Consider the following 20702-nt stretch of genomic DNA (forward strand, 5'->3'; position numbering starts at 1 on the left):
AACAAATCAGGGCAGGCATCTTCTATTCCTAAGAGCATTTTGTTTGCATTCTGCACTTGAAACAGAAAGGGGATACTTAAGAATGAAACTCCCAAGTGATATAATCAAATACTTTCCCAGGAAAGGAGAAAGCACTTTCTTATGGACTTGTGTTGCAACAGGGAAAGATTTTGATAGGCTTTATGTACAGCTTGGAGATAATGAACTATTGGCAGTTTAACCTGAGACTTGCATGGCACACCCACTGTCAGCAAGTTTCCTCCCATGCCTTTGCACTCATCTAAGTGCAAGGCATGAGGGGAACCTCTTTACTCTTGCCTGTCCCTTTCCTCTTTGCCTCCCCCCCCCACTTCTTTTTTCCAATGGACAGAGATTACTTTTGGTTGCCTCTATGCCACCATCCATTGCATAGACTCAACAGTCTTTAGCTGCCTTTGCAATATGAATGTCAGGCCCATAAGGATGTCTTCACCTATCTTAGGGCTTCTCAAGATGCCTGTGTACCTCACTTCCATCTTAACTTTCGCACCCCACAGTGTGAATAAATCCTTCCAAGCAAGCCCAAGTGTAAGACAAAGCACTCCTGTCTTTCTGGGCCTGCAGACAACCCTCACCAAACAAGATATAAACTCTGTCATCAAAACCAGCTTTATGAAGTTGTTGACTGCAAAACGCAATGGCAGTTTAAATGCAAGCATTCATTCATCTTATTTTAACTGGAAGGGTTTTGGTGGCAAAATAACTGGATTAAGAATGGGGGTATGATGCAAGTAAAAATGAGTCTGGATGAGAACTGCAGGCAGTGGGTGGGAGAGGAAGCCTTCAGAGCCAGTTGATCCATGGGGCTGGTGACCGAAACATGTACAGTAGGGGAATGATGTAGATCATCTGCCCAGCAAGAATCACAGAATGGCTTAGGTTAGAGGACCTTAAAGATCCGTACAGCTGGAAACACAAGCCATCCAGACATTGCATAGTGGCAGTTTCACCCACTATTCCACACTTCAGCAGCCTGCTCCATGACTGCCAAAGTAAAATAGACTCTGGGGGTGTTAAGAGATGCTGTGTTTGGGGCATTTTGTGGCAGGTAGGAGGTGTGGCAGCAGAAGGCTGGAAAACTTTTCTCTATCATACATTTCTGGGTCTGTTTCTGAATGTGGTCTGAGGCAACCCATTAGGTCATGCTTTATTCATTTAACTGCCTTATTGCACTCCTTCTCTTAAACCTCGCTGTTAGGAGACTGCTTTCAATTTTTTTTGGAGTCTCTCTCAAGTACAGTTGTCTGGCATCGCTGCCCAGAGCAGCTGCTGACAACGCCAATGCTCTGTGCTGCAAAACCCTTCCTCTCTGAAATCGAGGGTAGGAAAAAATCATCATGAAATAATGGACTAATGTGGCCATTCTATCTATACTGCTCATAAATTAGATTTTGAACTTGGCAATTGCAGGGTAATTAGGAGGAGAGTAGCTCTCCTGCAGGAACATATATTTCCTATTCTGCCTGCCTGTTACATTCCAGCTTAATTTTTCCTTTGTTCACTCAGCACAGAGAACTGCAATTACCAAAGGTGAGAGCATAGTGGCAATTTTTGAATCAGGAGGACACTTAGGACAGAAACGGGGGGAAAAAAGAAAGAGAAAAAGGACAGGTATCAGTAGTAATTAAAATAATTTTGAATTAGAGAGACTATTCCAATAATTGCTTTTGTATAATTGTCACCCCATAACATATCCTTATGAATTACTAATATGGTGAAATTACTTTTCTGTGGAGACTGAGCTGAAACAGTCAGCTTTCTTAAACACACCCTCACGAATCACAGACAGGCAATGTGTGGACAGCCATTTCCGAATGGCAGGCGATGCTGTGGTGCTGATCAGTAACAGCCACGTGGGTTTTAAGCCCTTCTTCCCCCTTTGGTCCTCTCAGAGGCACAGGAAACAGAGTAGGAATTCCCATCTCAAGCGGCCAGAAGAAGGTTTCACATTATTAAAATAGATGATTTCCTTCATCCCAGAGCCTCTGAGGAGCATAAATTGTGAACAACATCAAAGCGGTGAGAAGTTTTAGAGCAGACTGTCAAAGAGACTGCTGGGGTTTCCTTGGTAGATTTCCATTTTTAAGGGGTCTCGGCAATTGACTTTCCTTCTTAAAACAGTTCCATATGTCTGAGGATTATTTAAGGCTGTTTTGATTTTGTTGTTGTTGTGGGTTTTAAAGACACAATATCGCAATTATTTAACACAGGGAAATAAAGTTAGGTAGACAGTGCCTGCAGTTACAAATTACTGGGATGATCTCATGGACTAGGACTTTCCACACTTCATCTTTGCTTCCCAGGATTAGGCAGCATGATTCTAGATGAAATGAAAAGCAGCATGGCTATCTGGAAATAAGTACTGGTCCGATGCTGTGCAAATACAGCCACTGACTGTTCACAAATCACACCAATTTTAGGGGATGAAACACACCAGCATGTGTGACACAAGAGTAAGGGCTGTGACATTGGTCCAGATTTGAAGTAGACCCCAGGTAACTTTATTTAATGATTATTGGAATTCATCTGCTAAAAAGCACAACGGCCAGCTGTGGTCTTAGAATAGAAGTCATCAGGGCAAGCTGTGAATAGATTCCTATTAGCTTCCTAACTGAAGGCAAGGGAAAGACTGTTATTAGGCAAGGCATGGGGAGAGTTATTAGTGAACCCCAAGGAGGTGGCTCTTGCTGAGCCTGGGTTTTCAATGCTTTCCCTGCATGGGAAGGTTGATGTTAGTCACCAAGTCACAGACCACACAGGAGAGAAGTGGGTCTCAGTCCAACCAATCGTCCCCATTTGCTAAGCCATGGGTATATTCAGCAGTGATCTACAGACTAGATACCAGGCTGTACTGGCCATATCTAGGAAACCAGCCTTCAGCTATATAGGTAGGAAAAAGGGAGGGGCTGTGAGATGCATTGCCAGTTCTCTGGCTTCTACTGTCATATAAGACCAGGGAGTAAACTGTACCTCTCAGCTGCATCATACTTGGCTCCCCATGGAGTCTGGGGAGGATCTGACCAAAGGGCCCCATGTTCATTGCCAGAGGGAGACTCACCAACCAAGCCTAATGCCTGCAGTGTGCAACCAAGCAGGAGAAGCCAGTGGGTGCTCTGCCATTACACTTGCCCAAAATTCTGCTGGGTTTTGCTGGCAACCACACACAGTAAATATCTTTCAGAAGAAAGCACAAGTCGGAATGCTTTCTTTTCCTTTAAGAGAAGGATCTTATTTCACATGTGCATGAGTACATAGGTGACCATGAAAAGAAAAAAGGTCTCTATTAATTGTTTCCTAGCTTAGCAGAAAATGCCAGACTCTTAAATCTGTCATTTTTGCTGGTGAATTATTCCAAAAGTTATTCATAGTTCTTACCTAGTAATCCTTCAAAAAGCATTTTTTTGTAAATGTTGAATCTAATTTAAAAGCTGCAACTGTGTATCATTTTCAGAATGATCTCTGATTTGAGTTTGATGATCAGGAGAGGATAAGAGCAGAAGATTTATCATTCATGATAATCACGTGACGTAAGAAGGAAATGCTAAATTGTCTGTCACTAATGAGTTCATTCTGATGAGTGTACTTCCCTCAGCTGAACCATACCAGCACTAGTCCTCCATGTACCACTGGCAAGGAGTGATGAGTGCAGTCCTTGATTGCCTCAGTCAGTGCCTTCCACCAACTGGAACCTGGTCAAAACATGAGCCGGCTTCTCTTCTTGTATGAGTTTTTCCTCATACAAGACTAACTTGAAGTAGTTCTGTCTCAGCAAGCTTACAGTTTAAAGCTGATTCCCTTCTGCATTAAATGTGATGGGGTATTGTGGTTTATTTTATTTTTATTTTGATAACTTAAAGCTCTGATTCATTGGTTTGGGTCTTGATTGTGGCCTTGGTTTGATGACTGTGTTGCCTGTTGTTAATTAGTTAACTGTGGTTCTACTAATGCAGTGATGTGTTTTACATTTGTTTGCTTAGTTTTAGTGTACCGAGCTGGCTTGTTTGGTTCAGCTGTAACATGAGTCATGTCAACCAAAGATGTATGTAACTCGAATCAGATACTTCCCAGCCGTGCAGCTCTGCAACCAAATAAATAACTCTGCCTCCCTCAAGATGGTAGCAAGATTAAAAGAAAGCTATTAAAATGCTGTCTTAGTTAGCAATTAAACTAGGAGCCCCTCAAGGTTGCAGTAGGACCTTTAACAAGCTCTTTACCAGACGCAAGACAAACCTAAGGCAAATGCTTTCTAAGCAAGCAAACGCGTCTCACATTTTGGCTGCAGAAACATATGTTGTTAATTTTAGAATTGCAGTTGCTGTGTGAGTTGGGTGTCACTTCTAAGAAAAAAAAAAAAAGAAAGTGTGACTTTTGGGGGGTAATTATTTTTTGGCACAGGTGTGGAGAGTACATTTAAGTACCTTAAATGTTCACACAGCCTAAGCTTTGACTCAATCAAACTGCAGCTTACCACAGCCTGAAAACTGTCATAAAATCTCTTCTTTCAGACATGGTATGGCCTTAATAAAACCCACTGTGGAATTTCCTAGTTTAACAGAGGCTCATCTTTTCTCCTTCCAAATTTTACCTTCCCCCATGATCTCCCTTTTTACATCAGCCAGACCAACCACATTTCACCCCTGCTTCATCCTTGTAGCTGTTGGATTAACTAGAGAAGTGACTGGAGAGAAGTGACTGGTGGGTCCAGGCGGTTATGCAGTTCTGCAGTTCCCAGTCCTCTCCAGCTAACCTCCCATCTCAATAGCCAAACACTGCTGCATGATATCCCCGGGAAGCTCAACTCTGAAGAAACCAAGAGTGCTTTGTGGCATTGTAGTACATCTTCTCCACGTGGGGCAGTGACAATTCATTTTCTGAATGTTCCCTCATTTAATCAGAAAGGGTATTCACAGAGACTGCTGCAATGTGATGTGGTAAATGACCGGCATATGAATAATTCAAAACAGATCCCCAATTTACTACTGCTCCACGGTGGTACCAGACTTCTGGCCATAAAAACAACCTTACTAATTTGGGTAGGGTGTGTTTGTTCTAATTGTCTACTCTAACCAACCTGGGAGACTTTATGCAGGTAGAGGAGGACAGCATTGTATGGTGGCCAGTGGGAAAAATTTGTCACGGCTCTTGTAATGCTAATAAATGGTTAATACTACATTTTGACCAAATGTAAGAAAACGATGAAATGCATTTCACTGAAAATTATGTGGTGTTGGCTCAGCTTAGCTTCCTACACTGAATGCCAAGGCTCTGGCCGGCTTCAACACTGCTCTTTGTCTGCATGGGTAAAGAATATGCATGGGAATTGTGCAAAGCTCTGGGAGCCAGGCAGATATCCTTGAGACACAGCTGAGACATTCCTGGATAATCAGGTAGCAACCTCACACCTTTCACCAGCATTAAATCACTCATAATTGTTTAGGAAAACAGATATGTTTTTTTTTCAGCAATACTCAGAAAATATTGGCAGTCTGAGATTCAAATTAAGTGGCATCTGACGAGCAGACAACATGCTAATACAGACAATAGTAGAAAAAGACATGTTGAACCTAAGGTCACAGTATGTCTCTGTATCATTTACAGAGGGATAATCTCAGAGGAGTGTTCGGGTTTTGCTGTTTTTTCAAGCTGTTCTCTGGGCTTGCACAGCCGACTCTGCAGTTGTTCTCTCCTTCGGCTCAAACAGAGAGAGGTGTTGTGCTGCTAACCCCTCGAAGAAGAGAAGAAAGGTGATCCAACAGATGGAAGAGCCCCAAATGAGGTTCTTGTGAGGGCTCCATCTTTCAGCCTCCCTATTTCAAAACTGTGGGCTGCGGCGTTTGTGTTAGAAGCCCGACGCTCTTCTTTTCTGTGTTCTCTTTCTGAGCAGTTCCTGGCGGGTGTTTGCATGATACACCACGAAGTTTTGAACTAGAAAAATGAGCATGCTGCTTGTCATTAGTTTCAGCATGCTGGGAATCTGCCAGGCTTCTACAAAACTGCTCATTTTCTGAGTCTTAGCTTTTTTCTTTTTCCTTTTTTTATTGAGCAGAAGACAAGCCTTGTCTTATTAAGTGAAAACAATAGAGTGAGAAGTTGGAAATTGCCAGGAAGCCTGGGAAAGACTGACACTCAGCCGAGATTTCATCCCATGTTTTCCTGTTGACCTCACAGGCTCTCAACACAAGAGCACTGAGTACATTAAAGAAAGGCCACAGTCTCATTTGGTCCTGTGAACATTGGCAATATGTTATGAGGACAATATACAAGCTTGAAAGGGAAAAAAACGCAGCAATGTCCTCATGCCCTGGAGGTTTTGTCTGGTGCGATGCTGTTTAACCAGAGCTCTGTGAGGTTTTAAATGGCCATAGGAGATTTATAGTAGGTCATGACCAGATCTCTTTTCAGGGCAAAGTTTGAAAAGTCCATTTGTCTGAAAATTAAAAAAAAAAGAGTCTGGTAATTCTCCAAGGTTTTTCCTCTTCCTTCAGGCAACTATTTTTGCCTGGCCAGAGTTCCTAAGCCCTCCCCAAGAGCCCTTTTAATGTGGGAAATATTGTCCTAGTGTCTGCTATCAAAGGAATAATGTTGTCAATACAAATATTTACAAACTCTCTAGCTCCACATGGTCAGTATCAAGATTATTAAGTTTTAGAAGAAGGGACACAATGACCTTAAAAGAAGCAGCTTCAGGAGATCAGTATTTGAGGGCATTATTAGCAGGGATGAGTGATGGATATTGTAGGGAACTGCAGGGTGAAAACCTGAGGGGCAGGCAGAAATCTTACATGGATTTTGGAGGCAGGTGGCCAAGGGGTAACTGTGTTGGTGGTAGCACTGTTCCCTCACTAACACCTGGCCAGGCTGTGTCCCACCACATGCTGGCAAGATGCTTATGCTGGTGTCTGTGGTGTCACAAAACCAGACAACTTGTCCTGACCTTCACTGTGGTCTTGGAAGGCAGGCCAACCCCTCCAGCAATGGGAGCTGTGTCAACCTTTTGGCAGTAGCTGGTGACCTGTGAAGGCTCCACGTGTCCTTTTGGGGTTTTAGTAGTTTTGAGGTGCAGGGAAGGGGCAGATTTGGCAGGAAAAGTGCCGTGAGTAATGGTTAGAGAGCCAGCAAGGGAGGCTCAAGAAACTGTCAGGGGGCATTTGGAAGGCCCAGTTGGTGACACCCTGGAAAGAAGGGGAGCAAGAAAGGGTGATGATTGTGATAGAGGCTCTGTGTGTCTGTTTTATCTCATTCCACTCTAAACAGGTTGTGGAAAGGAAGATAAAGGAAGATGTGACCTCCCACAGGGCTGCTGGCAACCAGGCACTGCCACGAGCACCAGCAGCAGTCACCACCTACATGGATATGAACCAGCACAGACCTCCCCGGGCACCTACAGCATGAGCTAAAGCCAGCACCAGTGCAGAAACTCACAAAAGCATGTTAAAGTGTCTTAAAGGATCATTACGAAGCAAGAGATTTACTTGGCAGGTCTCTGTGACTTCTGGGGTGATTTTTATCTGTTGTGTAAATCAGAATCATGAGATTCTTTAACCCTGTTCCCCTGGTATGTTTTTGGTTTTTTTTTTTTTTAAACAAACTGTTAGTTCATTTGGAGCAGTTATGCTTGATTGTGCCAGTAAATAATGAGTGAGTGCTATTTGTGAATTATTTGGGTGCTGGATTTGCACAGAAAAGGACCTACTCTCTTCTTTGCGAATGTGTGTGAGAAGGGGACATGCAAGAATGAAGAGTTAAGGGTGAAAAAGACCTTTAAAATCTTTATAGCAGAAGGTACACCGGTATAAAAAGTAAATTTCATTAGGCATAAAATACCTACCTTTAAAATAAATAATTTTCCATTTTTGCTAAAATGCCAGAAGATTGCAGTCTGTGTTAGTGAATAGAATGTGTCTCATTTAAATCATACCCCTTGCAAAAAAATAAAAAATAAAAAATCTAATTTAATTTAAGTAATTTCTATTTATTTCTGCCTTTTAAAATTAGATCATTTTCAGGTTATAAAAGTGTAATATCTGAATATGGACTCTTTACACCTAGTTTCAATCCAGACCTAATTTTTCATCTAAGTTAAAAACACATGAGAGCACAAAGTCATCATACTATCTGGCCCTTCTCTGACTGCAGAAAGGGCAGCCTACTATAAATAGTATCCTTGAGAGAAGGAAGGTCTTCTGTTTTGAGGAGGGTTTTGAAACTTCACACTATTCCAGGATGGAACCAACCCCTCCAATTTTGAACTTTCCCATGAAATGGAACCCCAGAAGAAAGCAGTAGTAATGAAAAATAAAACAGAAAGTGCTCTCATCATTTGTGAAGGAAATGTCACCGAGCAGACCACCTGGAAATGCTGACTGAGACAGAAACCTTGCAAATTTGGAGCCATTTCAGCTTTCCGGGTTTTGGTTTCCATCAAAAGAACCCCAGTGGCTGAGGAGCCCGCATGACTTCCCAGCAGCCCTGCTGGTTTGGCTGCCTGATGGACAGTCAGGATGAGTTGAACTGCAACTGCTACCAGATCATGAAGCCTGCACATAGTCCAGCTCTGTGAAAGGACCCGCTTAGGCACTTTCGGAACTGCCCATACTCAGCAATATGCATTTTAAGAGCTAGAAACATTTCTAAACCGCTGGTGTCAGGTCCTCAGCGGGTGAAAACAGAGATAACACTCCTGAAATCAGTGGAGCTATTTTGATATGTACCAGTGAAAATCTGGTCACCGAAGCCTCAAACACAATTCAAAGTGTGGAGTTTTGTATAAGGTAAGAATTGTGGTTAGTGTGCTCCTAACTGAGTCATTGATGAGCCACAAAGAGAATGACTATGGGATTCAGAACGTTAAAAACAATTATGCGATTTAAGCTTTCATTTCATGCAGAAAAATCTCTCAATCAAACTAAACCAGGAACTTGTCATTTTTCTATTTACTTTTCTCATCAACCATGAAAAAAAATACTCCCTGCTGCCTCAAACTACTCGAGTGAACCCAAAAGTCTGCATGCAAACCTAATTTGTCAATGTTGGCTGAAAAGCATATAAACATACCTCCTCCTCCTGATGACTGCATGAAAGACTTTTCATATGCACAGAAGAAGTATTTCTCTATAGCTAGTTCAAGCCCTACAGCTTTCTTGTGACATTTCTTACCCATCAAAAGCTCATAACAATTTGAATTTGGCTGTGTTAGGAATGTGGGATCAAGTCCCTCCTTTGGAAGCTCTGATAGGGAACAGAGCTTGAAGGTGGCTGTGTACATAAAGAAAGATGTTTTTAGAGGAAGGAATGAATTCCTTGGATGGGAAGAGACTTTTGCAACTACTAGGACCTCCATGATTTTGGGATTAAGAGCTGTGGGTGCCTGTAAGTGGCAGATGCTGCAAAGGGAATCTGGTGGTCCTTGAGACATACAAGTTAGGGTTTTTTTTTTTTTTTTTTTTTTTTTTACAAAAGTCCTGTGTGTCCATGAGAACACCCAGTTTGCACTGATTCTGATAAGGTAGGCACACCCTAGAAGACTTGTGTACCAGACCCCTCACCAGCTTGGTTGCCTTTACAGGTATGCTCCAGGGTCCTTCTTGTAGTGAGGGGCCCAAAACTGAACACAGTTTTGTACTCATCAAGGCTGAGTACAGAGGGATGACCACAAAATGTAAAAGCCTTATGCTAACACCATGTAACTGGGCCAGGCTGAGGTGCTGCTGCTTGCTATGAATTTTCAGCATTTCTTAAAATAAGGTGGTAATGGAAGTGTGGTGATTTGTGGGAACAGCATGATCCCCGGTTTCCTGCTATTAGTGCCGTGTAAACCTGAGCTCTTTTTCTTCAGACTATCAGGAAATAGATACAAAGGTATTTATAAGATTTCACTTTTTAAGCATAGCACTAAAAATAGTGCAATACATCATTCATAGTACAGGTCTCTCTATTCTCTTATCCCACTGTTGAAGAAAGAAACGCATAATGTTATCAACTAACTGCCCTCCTTAAGTCTTCCAATAAAGCAAGTCTGAGCTACTGGTGTTACTATCAAGGTTAAAATCCCCCTTGTTTTACAGCATGTTCCTCGCCTACAGGCACTGTCAACGCCCAAAGGGAGCATAATGTTCAAGTCTCATTGAAATATCAGTAAGTAATATCAATAACAAAGAAAACACAGAATACATTAACAAATTCACTGCCCATAGCTATGTACCCATGATATATGGGAATGGTGTTCAGAGCATCGGTTCAACAATACTTTAAGGCAGTACTCCTTTGACCCATGCTGATGAAGATGGACAGATAGGTTACAGAAGATTATGCCTCCAAGGGTCATAAAAATGTAGAAGGTTCCCAACTGCAAACTGATTTTTCAAAGACAATTACCTGCATGATTTAACCAGACGACCATTTCTGCCTTCCAGGTTTCATATCGTTACTGTTTGTTTCCTCGCGGATTTTTGCTATTTTTCCTTTACTCACCATTTTTTTTTCTTTTTTTTTTTCCTTTTTCTTTTTGCCTCAGATACACACATTAAAGAAAAAACAACAACAACAACAAAAACAGTCTCACACTTCTTGCCCTATGTGATTTATTCCCAAGAAATTAAATTACATTTTTATAAGCCTGTGTTACCGCAAATGATAGCTGAAGATTTGCTGAAAAAATTAATTCCTGATCCGTTGCCGTGAAGAGTCCTTGCTAGCACTGCACTGACTCTGTCTTTCAAAACCAGATGGAAGCAGTCCAACGGTATGATTAACTTCTTAGTCCCTGCAATTTCCTATTGCTCTGCTTGCCCTAGATTTCAGGATTGACCTCCTGCTTCACTGCAAAATGCACAGTTGCTCAGCTTGATAAATCACATGAATACTTTTTTGATCACAGTTATCTACTATTTACTACATACCCAGTGAGGTTAATCATATGCTGAGGCACTTCATATGCTGCACACATATACACTCTTCTTCCCAATAGCACTTTGCATATTTTTCAAGCTGCCAGCCAGCAGTGGGACCTGTTTTCCCCTTACCAATATGCAAAAAGGCCCCAGACATGCACCTTGTCTCTTTTTCACTTTGTGTTAACTCTGTATTTATCCACACATGGATTCTAGTAAACCAAAGAAAATACATGAGAAACTACTAGTCAGATCTTTCTTTTAGTGGACACATATTTTCCAAAATGCTCATGTTTCTCCCTCAGAAATCTTTGAGAAGCTATTGGGAGTGCATGGGGCTGCTCACAGGGAGCCAGGAAATGTTGACTGTCATGACAGAAAACTGCTATCGCTTCCTTGAAGAATAAAAACACATCTCAACTGTTCTTTTTCTTTCTCTAAACACCAAAATAATCACAGTATTTAGCATAGCTAGCTGGTGCTCAGTGTTGCTAAAATTCCCTGGGACAGCTCTGCCATACCTTCTCACACAGCTTTGCAATGCAATCAAATTGCATCTCCAGAGCCACTGTAGAACAAATCCAAAGAAGAACCAGCAATAGTCAAGGTATGAGAAAGCATCCAATAGTGAACAGACAGGTGCTACAGATCTTGTTTCCAAGTTAAATAAAGGGAAATAGAATCCAATTCTACTCAGGTATCTATCTGTTCTTTCTCATTCCAAGCCTTCCATGGGCTTTCCTTTGAAAGCTCCTTTTCAGCAATTCACAGCAGCCTCCGGTAGTGGAAAGAACATCTTATATGAAATACACAGCACTACTCTCTCCTTCAAGTTCTGTACCCAGGAGGGCTGAGAAACTTCAGATCTTTTCTGCCACAAGCTGCAGCAGCCATCACTGTTTGCTATGCCATACAGAACAGGAGGGCTACACCTGTGGGACACCAGCATTTTCAATCAGATGAGCTTTCATGTAAGGGATTAATGGTAAATCAAAATCCCTTGTCAAAGACACTCTCTTTTTTCCTTGCAAAGATAATCCTGAAGGTATAAGCAGTGTACTAGCTCTGCTGGAGCCGTGCATCTGTTCCTATGGCAAAGAGCACTGAGTGTACACACTCCCCTCCAGCCAGTCTTTGCATCCCATAGAGTCCATTTTCTCAGTTCCTTCATTCTCTGCTGGGACCCAGAGCAGCTGTCCTGAGCCAGAGCTTCCCTGTGGCTGTCACTGATCAGACAGTGCTGTCACGTCAAAGCTTGCAGGCCATCCAGCAAGCTGAGTCACTTGCTGATAAGCTGACCACACTGCCTCTTGTGTGGAGGGCTCGCTCAGCATGAAAAGTGATGCTATCACAGAATTAGAGAATCATAGACTGCCTTGAGTTGAAAGAGACCTGAACAATCATCAAATTCCAACCCTTTGCCACAGGCAGGGTTGCCAACCTCTAGACCAAGGACCAGATCAGATCTCATCCCACCTGGCCTTGATCTCCTCTGGGGATGGGGCATCCACACCTCTCCAAGCAACCTGCTCCAGCACCACACCATACTCTCAGTGAAAAACTTCCCCTAGTTTAACAAGGTTCCTCTGGATGGCATTCCTTCCTTCTGCCATATCAACTGCACCACTCAGCTTGGTGGTGTCATCAGCAGACTTTTGAGGGTGCATTTGATCTCATCACTGGTAAAGATGCTGAAGAGTACCAGTCCCAAGATGGACCTGTGGGGGACACGGCCCATCACCAGCCTTCACCCGGACATAGAGCCATTGAACACAACCCCTGAAAAGCAGCTTGGCATCACTCCTGCTCCCAAACCATCTCTCTGCCTGCAGGACCTTGAGTAAAACTGGCCATAATAGTAATCCATAATAGTAAAACAACACATACTGCACATCCTGCATCCTAACTGTGACCAAATATAGATAGAGAGGGCATGGTGACCTGGAAATGTGAAGTATTATTCCTTCCACCAAAGATGAAAGCAGACCAAAGATCAGACAGACCATGGAGCTCATCAAACTCTCTGAATGGAGCTTGTCTACCCTGCAAAACTGATGTTAATGTTGAGATGCTTTGTCTATCAGCTGCCCAAGGTGGTAAGTCAAAAAGATTTATTAGCAGCCTGTACTTAGCAGTTCAGGCATGGGTGAAACATATATATTAACCAGGTGCTAAGTGTAAGCCAGAGAGCTGGGCTCCTTGCAGGCTTATCAGTAGGATGGGGAGCTGTCTAGCATGGCTACACGGCTCAGTGCCCTCTTTGCCAGCTCAGCTCCTGCTCTGTCTAGTGGAGCTAGTGGGTCTGTCTGATCCTCCGCAGTAAGGAAACAAAGAGGATAATAGGTTGGGACTGTGAATTAGACATCTCTCATAAGTACCACCCAAGCACTGCAGGGAATGAGACAGCTTTTCCCTATTACAGTGAGAGAGGAAATTCAGCGGTGGCATGAGGCTTTCCTCTAAGCATTCAAAACCCTCAGGCAGACCCACTTGGCCCATACTGCAGTATAGAGAAATAAAAGCAGCTAGGGGAATAGGAGTGCCCTAGAACCACTGTAAATCTTTACTTCATGGAAAATCTTATCTTGAGCATGAATATGAGCTGCAAGTAAATTTAATGTGTGGATTAAGTGCGGTCTCCCTCATGGTGGGCTTCTCAGCCGAAAAAGAACAAAAGAACAATAATGAGTGTTGTGTTTGAGTATGATTACAAACATCTGTAATTTACAGCTGGACATTCCCCATCGCAAATGTGTCCAGTGAGCAAGTCCTTCTGGGTTAGTGGAACAGACTGCACAAAATTAGCTTTTAACTTCAGTCCCGAGGTCAGAGTTCCAGGACCATGGGAGTCAATAATAAAATCTATTTAGCTCAGTGGGATTAAGCGGGTTTAAGACCTGGCTTAACCGCACCGCTCACTGTTAAATAATAACAGATCACACCGAATATTTCAGGTACAGACATTTTTCTTAATTTAAAAGCTATTTGGGCAATGGATATGAGAGTCAGACAGCTGAAGACATACTGGCACTGTATCATTAAGGTATACGAGTTAAATTTTTGTTCTTCTCCATCCCAGAAATGGAGCAATCCTTGTAGTTAGAACACTTTACCAAAGAGCATAATAAAATTAAAACCAAGCTGTGCTGTATAAACACTGAGGGTTTTTCACGAGAGAATGAAAAGCTAATGGGGCCTGTGCATCTTTCCTGACAAAACAGTCAGTGCATGTGCAGAGCAACCTGTCTTCTGGAAGCAGAAAAGCTGTTTCAGTCAGGCTTCTGGGTCACTAATCTTTGTGTTTGCAGATAAATCTATTGGGGGTTACTGTGGCAGGCTGAAAACAAGACCGTGTGCAACACACTGAAGAAATCAATGGCCATAGGTTTCAAAACTCTCCCCACCCTCCCCCATCCTCTTTCAGTTTAGCTAGCTGTTACCTTTTTAACAGAAGTCGAAAGCAAAAGCTGAAATAAGAGCAATGAAGAATAGTTGTTTTTTTGTTTTTTTTTTCTGAAAAGAATAATGGCTGAAACTGTTGAAAGCTTGATTTAACCCACTGCCTCCCCTGGCACTGGGACATGCTGGTGCTCCTTGCTGCTGCTGGGACATGAGTGTTGAGCATCCATATTGCTGGTGCCCTCACCTCAGCCAAGGCTGAAAGGCTACTTTTGGCCCACTGTTCACACCTCAGAGAGGCTGGGACCATCTATCCAACACCAGCACTGCTCTTCCTAGGAGGCACAGCGCAAGACCTGGGGAACGCTAACTGCTTCCAGGGGCAGCCCTGTAGGAATGTTCCTCATTCAGCACAGGCAAAGGTGCTTAGAAGCCACCCACTATCAGAGCGATGTCCCCACCATGTCAAAAGCTCTATGCATGGTGTAGAAGCTTCCACTCCTCCATCCTCCTTGTTGCTGCACAGACTCTTCTTTCCCTCTGAGTTTGTCCCCTCCACAGCCAATACTCACACGCCCTACAACCAATGCACTGATTTCACTCACATCCCTGGCATCTTTTTTCCTTAAGGGGGACATCCCTCTCCCCCTAAAAAAAAACAGTGTTTGTAAACTGTGCGGGTGGTGGTGGGGTGTCGATAATTTTGGCAGCCTTAGCCTCAGAGCAGAGAGAAATGTTATTCATCCGTGCACAAGATATAATTCAGCCTAAGTGACAGGCTCTGCTCTGGAGAAATCCCGGCCCGGGCTGGCTTCGAGAGTCAATTACTGCTTATTCCCAGGGAGGCGGGGGCAGGGGGCCAGGCGGGTGGAGGGGGCTGCCAGCGAGGCAGGGGGAAATTTACTCTGTGTCAGCCTGCATGACACAGTGCCTCATTTGTGGATAAATGTAAATCTGCTGGTTCTTTTTCACAGGCACTAAAATGTACGGTCTCTCTCCCTCTCCCCCACCCCCTGTTCCCAAAACTGGAAAAGAAATCAGGACCGTCTTAGAAAGCTACCTTATATTTCAATCAATCCTCTTTCATAAAAGTCATTTAAGGTAAATACCTGTGCAGACTTACGGCCCAACTATAACATTTACTGTGGCCCAAATCCCGAATTCCTTGCTTGGGCCACTTTCCCATTGAAGTTGATGGAAATTCACTTGAAAAAGAGCTGAGTAAAACCTGAATGCTAGCTGAGGATTTGGTCCCTTGCTTATCTGCCTGAAGCACTGCAGCTCCAGAAATGAAAATAATAATAAAAAAAAAGGAATTAAATTCATCTAAAATACCCATCCCTCAAAACTTAAGGGATGGAAAAAAAGACATTGTTTTTTGTGCATGAAATGTATGGAGAATCTCATCACAGGAAGAGCAATTCCCAGGGAAAGAATTTGGAAAAAGTCAAAAGAGAACATCTCAAAATAAATGAAGTACTTATTGCTGAAAAATGAGCTTAGATATATCTCAGCAAACTCTAAAGCTGAGAATTTACTGCATCATTCATGCCTTCCGCAGTAAGTTCCTTATCTCTCGTTTGGTATCACAACAAGGGATTCTGCATACTCTGTATGAAATACAACAAGACTGCGATTTTTGCAGTAATAAACTCTACACATGCATGACAAATCCAAGCATGCAAAATGTTTAACATCCCAGTTCGCAGATACTTTGGGGACAAAATCCGATTATGAGTTATACGCCACAATAAATAGGGCTCAACGTTTCATAAAGCAATTTATAGTTCATAAAAATGACAAAATGTACCTGTCAGACAGAACGCGGAGAGCAGATCTCTGTGCTGCCTGCTGGAAGAAAGGGCAGAGATGTTTATTTTATATTCTGACTTTAAAATTACGAGCACAATCAACACTTCAAAAAATGCGTTACACACATTTTTGTCACGTGTCCAAATTTTAAAGTACTACCGAAGTAGCAGAGACTCTACAGCGAAATGGACATTCCAGCCTGGTCAGTGTAAGAGCACTTTGTTAAGCGTGCCATAAACCAGGAGGCTGTCAGAGCACGGTGCAGTATTTGAGGTCTGAACTGCTCTATTTAGACGTTTTCTGCAGGTCTCTGAGAGAGAACTCTGCAGGGCTCAGCTCTCCTCCTTCCCCTCTCCCCGCTCTGCGCTCCCACTCCCTCTCCTTTACCATCAGTCTCCTCCCATTCTTCCACAGAAACAAACATCACATATTTGGTTCCTTGTGCGACGAAGCCCGTAGCTATAATTACAGATTTAGCGAAGCCTGCCAGGGCTGCCGCAGACTTTTCCAGAGCGCTGCCATGTCAATCTGCTGGCAACCCTTGGCTATGCAGTTCAGGATCGACCTGTTGCTGGTTTGCTCCTCGGTTTTTTGCCTAGCACAACTCTTTGGATGGGGTGGGGAAGCATGGTGCTTGTTCTTGTGTTAGCCAGCAGTCCTGGGAATAGAATCATAGCCTCTCAAGTTTAATAGGACTCCCAAGCCTATCCCCGAGCTGGTTTGCCACTTTATTATTATTATTCTTTCCCCTTCTTGAATCACTTCAAGCAGGGTGATTCATGGCTTCGGCACAGTAATTAGCTGCTAAGCAAAGATGAAATCCATAATGTTCTGAAAATCTGCTTTAAAGCCCCAGTTCTGCTTGCGGCTGCCCTCCTCTCTTTTCCTCATCTGAGCTGTGCCTCGCCTGGCACAGAAGGGACACAAATCCACACGGCATGGATAAGGGAGGGAACTGAACATACATTTTCTCTTTGCAGCCACCAGCAAGTATGTTTTGCAAACAATCCCTCTGGCTTCTTAAGATAGGGGAGGCTGCATCCCCAGCCCTGAATGCACAAAATGGCATTCTGGTCAGAACTGGAGAGCATGAAGGTAGGGAGGTTAGATGTTAGGAGGAAATTCTACCCTCAGAGGCTGGTAAGGCACTGGCACAGCTGCCCAGAGAAGCTGTGGTGCCCCATCCCTGGTGGTGCTCAAGGCCAGGTCGGATGGGGCCCTGGGCAGCCTGAGCTGGTGGCTGTCAGGAGATAAAGACTATGCTGCATCCATTGCCAGCAGAATGGCTCACAAGTGGGTTCTCCTTTAACTTCAGCATTCAGCAGAGAGCCCGTGGCAAGGGCTGGGTAGGTACCACCAGCTGAATGGGAAAGTGCCCATGGCACACACCTGATGACTCTAGTGTTAGAAAAATAGTAATGGGAACCCTGTCATATTATTATCTCTAGTAGCTCAACATACTTTCATGCTCTTTGGGTACACTTTTTTTCAACTGCTCTCCATTTCAGCACATTGGCACTGTGTTTGTTCTTGCCTTTGGTAGGGACTCACTATAACAATTTCACCTCACTGCTGGTGCAAAGACTCAGGAAAGACCCAAACCTTAGGTTTAAGGATATCCTGTGACTTAATGTTGACCTCTGCAGCGTGCGATGCCTTTGCAAAGCTCAGGAGACTCCCTTCACTATCAGATCCCTTCCCCAGAGCCAAGTAATGCAGACACCACTCAAGTCACAGTCACTCTTCTCCCACCCTTCCCTTGCAGGCAGCCACTATGTGGCAGTGCTCTGTAAGACACTTCTAATTATTTCCCACTCTTGGCTTAGACCGCCACAGGTGGTGCAATGAAGCAGGTTAGAAAACCGATGCAGCTGAAAAACAGCACTTTTCCTATATTTATTTATTTATTTATTTATTTATTTATCCTTTCATTTGTAACCTGGACGTTGAATCTATTTTTATCTCTCCTATTCCTTTCTGGGGAAATGCAGAGCTCAACTGGAGCAAGGTATGTGGTGGCCAAAGGAGACAGAAGGCACTGAAGGAGATGGTTGTTCTGTATCAAGTCCTCAGAGACATTACAGAGACCCCATGGAGGCACATGTGGGCTTTGATGATCCTAAAAGCTCCCTAACATGGGGATGTGGGATGCATATACCACTCTTGTATTTCTCCAAAACTTCCAATTTTGAAAGAGGAAGAAGAGCTGGGTTCTTTGTCTCCCAGACCAGGTGGAAGCAACCTTAAGGAGAGAAGAGGAGAGGACTCCTGTCGTGATCTGCAGAGAATGTTAAACTGAGCTGGGTTATGTGAAGCTGGGCTGCAGCCTCAAGTGCCAGTCTCTAGTTTCCATTTTGGTACATCCAGCTGCTGACAGCATTGAAAAGGTGATCCCTTCTGGGCAAGCAAGTGCATTCAGATGAATGCAGCAGAAAGAAATATACAAGTACTTTTCAGATAGATCATTCTACTTTTTCAATTGGCTTCTCATATTAAGTAGTTTAATAGGTGTCCTTCTTCACCAGGATGCAACGCAGGTTGCAGGGGACACCTCGCTCTGTGCCTGGTGGTGGCACATTCTATAAATGAGACTATTGATTTCTTTCTTACATGGTTTGAAAACACAGCCATGTTTGACTGCAAGTTTTCGTGACTCCTTGAGTTGGTAATGGCCCCATTTCTGAATGAATGGGGAATACCATCCAGTTGAAAACATACTCTTCCTCCCTGGAGAAACAGATCTATTGCCTGCAATGAAAGGCAGTTAGCAACTATCTGGCAATTTTAATTCTGCCCTATATTGCTCCAGTCTCCTGGAGAAAGCGAGCTGTTGTAATTAAAGGTAGTTAGCAGTTCCCTAGCAAGAATAAAGACTCGCAGCCACTAATTACAGTCCTCTCCTTCCCTTGCTACAGGGCTTGGCTGCTCAACCTGTGGGGAAATATCTGCCCCTGGTTCTTGCTAACAGTTTGTTGTGACCCCATTCAAGTTTATTTGTGAATATCCATGGAGGGTCCTGACCTAGAGCTTGGGAAACTCTTGCTGTAGAAACAGTTTTCTTTGATTTATTATGTTTCTAATATGCCGACATTATCTATGTAGCAATGTAAAAAAAATGTGTGGTACTTGGTATCATAAACTTCCCTCACCACTGTTTTGGAATACCTTGCTTTTGATTCTGCAACTTAATTTGCATCTTATTTTACATCATTAACAACTTTACTGAGACCAGCTCACCATCCGTCAAGAAAGAAGGTGAGAATATGTTATACATTCCTTATTATTCCTGAAACTAAGTGTTTGTGATGCTTATATAAATTAGGGGTAAGAAATAATTTTGCTGCTGCCAGAATTTTAAGATCCCCAAGAATGATCACTAAAAGGAATTCTGTGGGAAGCTGAATATTCTCTTGATAAGTGATTATGCTGTACTCTGATATGTTCACCACTTCTAAGAGTATCCCTAACATTTTTGTTCCCGGAACTAACAGGGTTACTCACTGAGGGAGGGTTTCCCCAGAACGAACAAGGATATTGAAGGCCAGCCCATGACATAATAACGTTAATGCTGAGTAGGAAGCGGGGTAGGAAAAAAATTATATCCCTTAGGTGACTCAGGTACTTAGGCTTGAGAAACTAGCCACAGTAAGTGTGATGGATTACTCCATTTCACTACATCAAGAGTTGTAAATTACAGGATACTGGCTGGTTAGACTTCTTCGTCCCTCACCTGAATTGGTTCTAGATACATTTAGGGCAGAGTTTCATTGATCTGCTTATAGTTCATTAATCATTCATGAAAGATTCTAGCTGTACCCCAAGACTACTAAGACAAAACAAGTTTTCAGACAGTAGTAATCACATTCAGGTTCTCAATTTCCAGAGCCTGCCTCTCCTTTCTCCATCCTTTATTTCAGTGAGCCAGAGCTTGGGAGCATAAACAACAGATATTCATGTTTCAGTGTGTGTTAAATGAGCTACCAAAATTACATGAAGTGTCACAAACTGCAATCTGTTGTTGAAGGGAAATCAGAGAGGAAATTAAATACTTTCATAGTAATTGGGACTGAGCAGCGAAGAGGATGGACTGAATACGGCTCTCTTGAGCTGGAGATCCAGGAGTGCTGAGTGGTCCCCAGATTATTTATTTATTTATTTTCAAATCTAGTTGGAAAAGGATTACTTCATAAACCACTGGGCTTGAGGCGTTTTTGGAAAAGAAGCAAATGAGAACTACTGAAGAATATTTTATGGGGTTTGGAAGAGTGTCTTGGAAGCACTGCAGACGGACGATGGATGCATTTTCCTTTACATCACTCAAAGCATGCTTTGGCAAATAAAAGCCAATAAAGTGACCACTGGTGACTCAGACACTTTGTTTTCCATTTTTCCTCTAATCACTGTGTTACTGCAAGAGAGTTCAGTCATGGCAATTGTGTGGAGTTATACCAGGTACAGCGTAGGCTTCACTGAGGTGGTGCAGATGTACATAAGGTGAGAATCAGGACTGTTTCTGTGGTCATGGTGTAACAATTCTTACTGCCTGTGTGTAAGAAAATTGTG

General features: G+C 43.1%; 1 protein-coding gene across 1 annotated transcript in view; it reads right to left on the reverse strand.

Moving 5' to 3' along the window:
* Window positions 1–20702, reverse strand: part of AFF3 (AF4/FMR2 family member 3) — a 315282-nt gene that overhangs the window by 59755 nt on the left and 234825 nt on the right. The window contains exon 9 of the mRNA XM_015850512.2: window positions 16138–16178. Within this exon, the coding sequence (XP_015705998.1) occupies window positions 16138–16178 (41 nt within the window). The remainder of the gene's footprint in view (window positions 1–16137; window positions 16179–20702) is intronic.

Source organism: Coturnix japonica, chromosome 1, assembly GCF_001577835.2.
Source record: "Coturnix japonica isolate 7356 chromosome 1, Coturnix japonica 2.1, whole genome shotgun sequence".
NCBI classification, from domain to species: domain Eukaryota; kingdom Metazoa; phylum Chordata; class Aves; order Galliformes; family Phasianidae; genus Coturnix; species Coturnix japonica.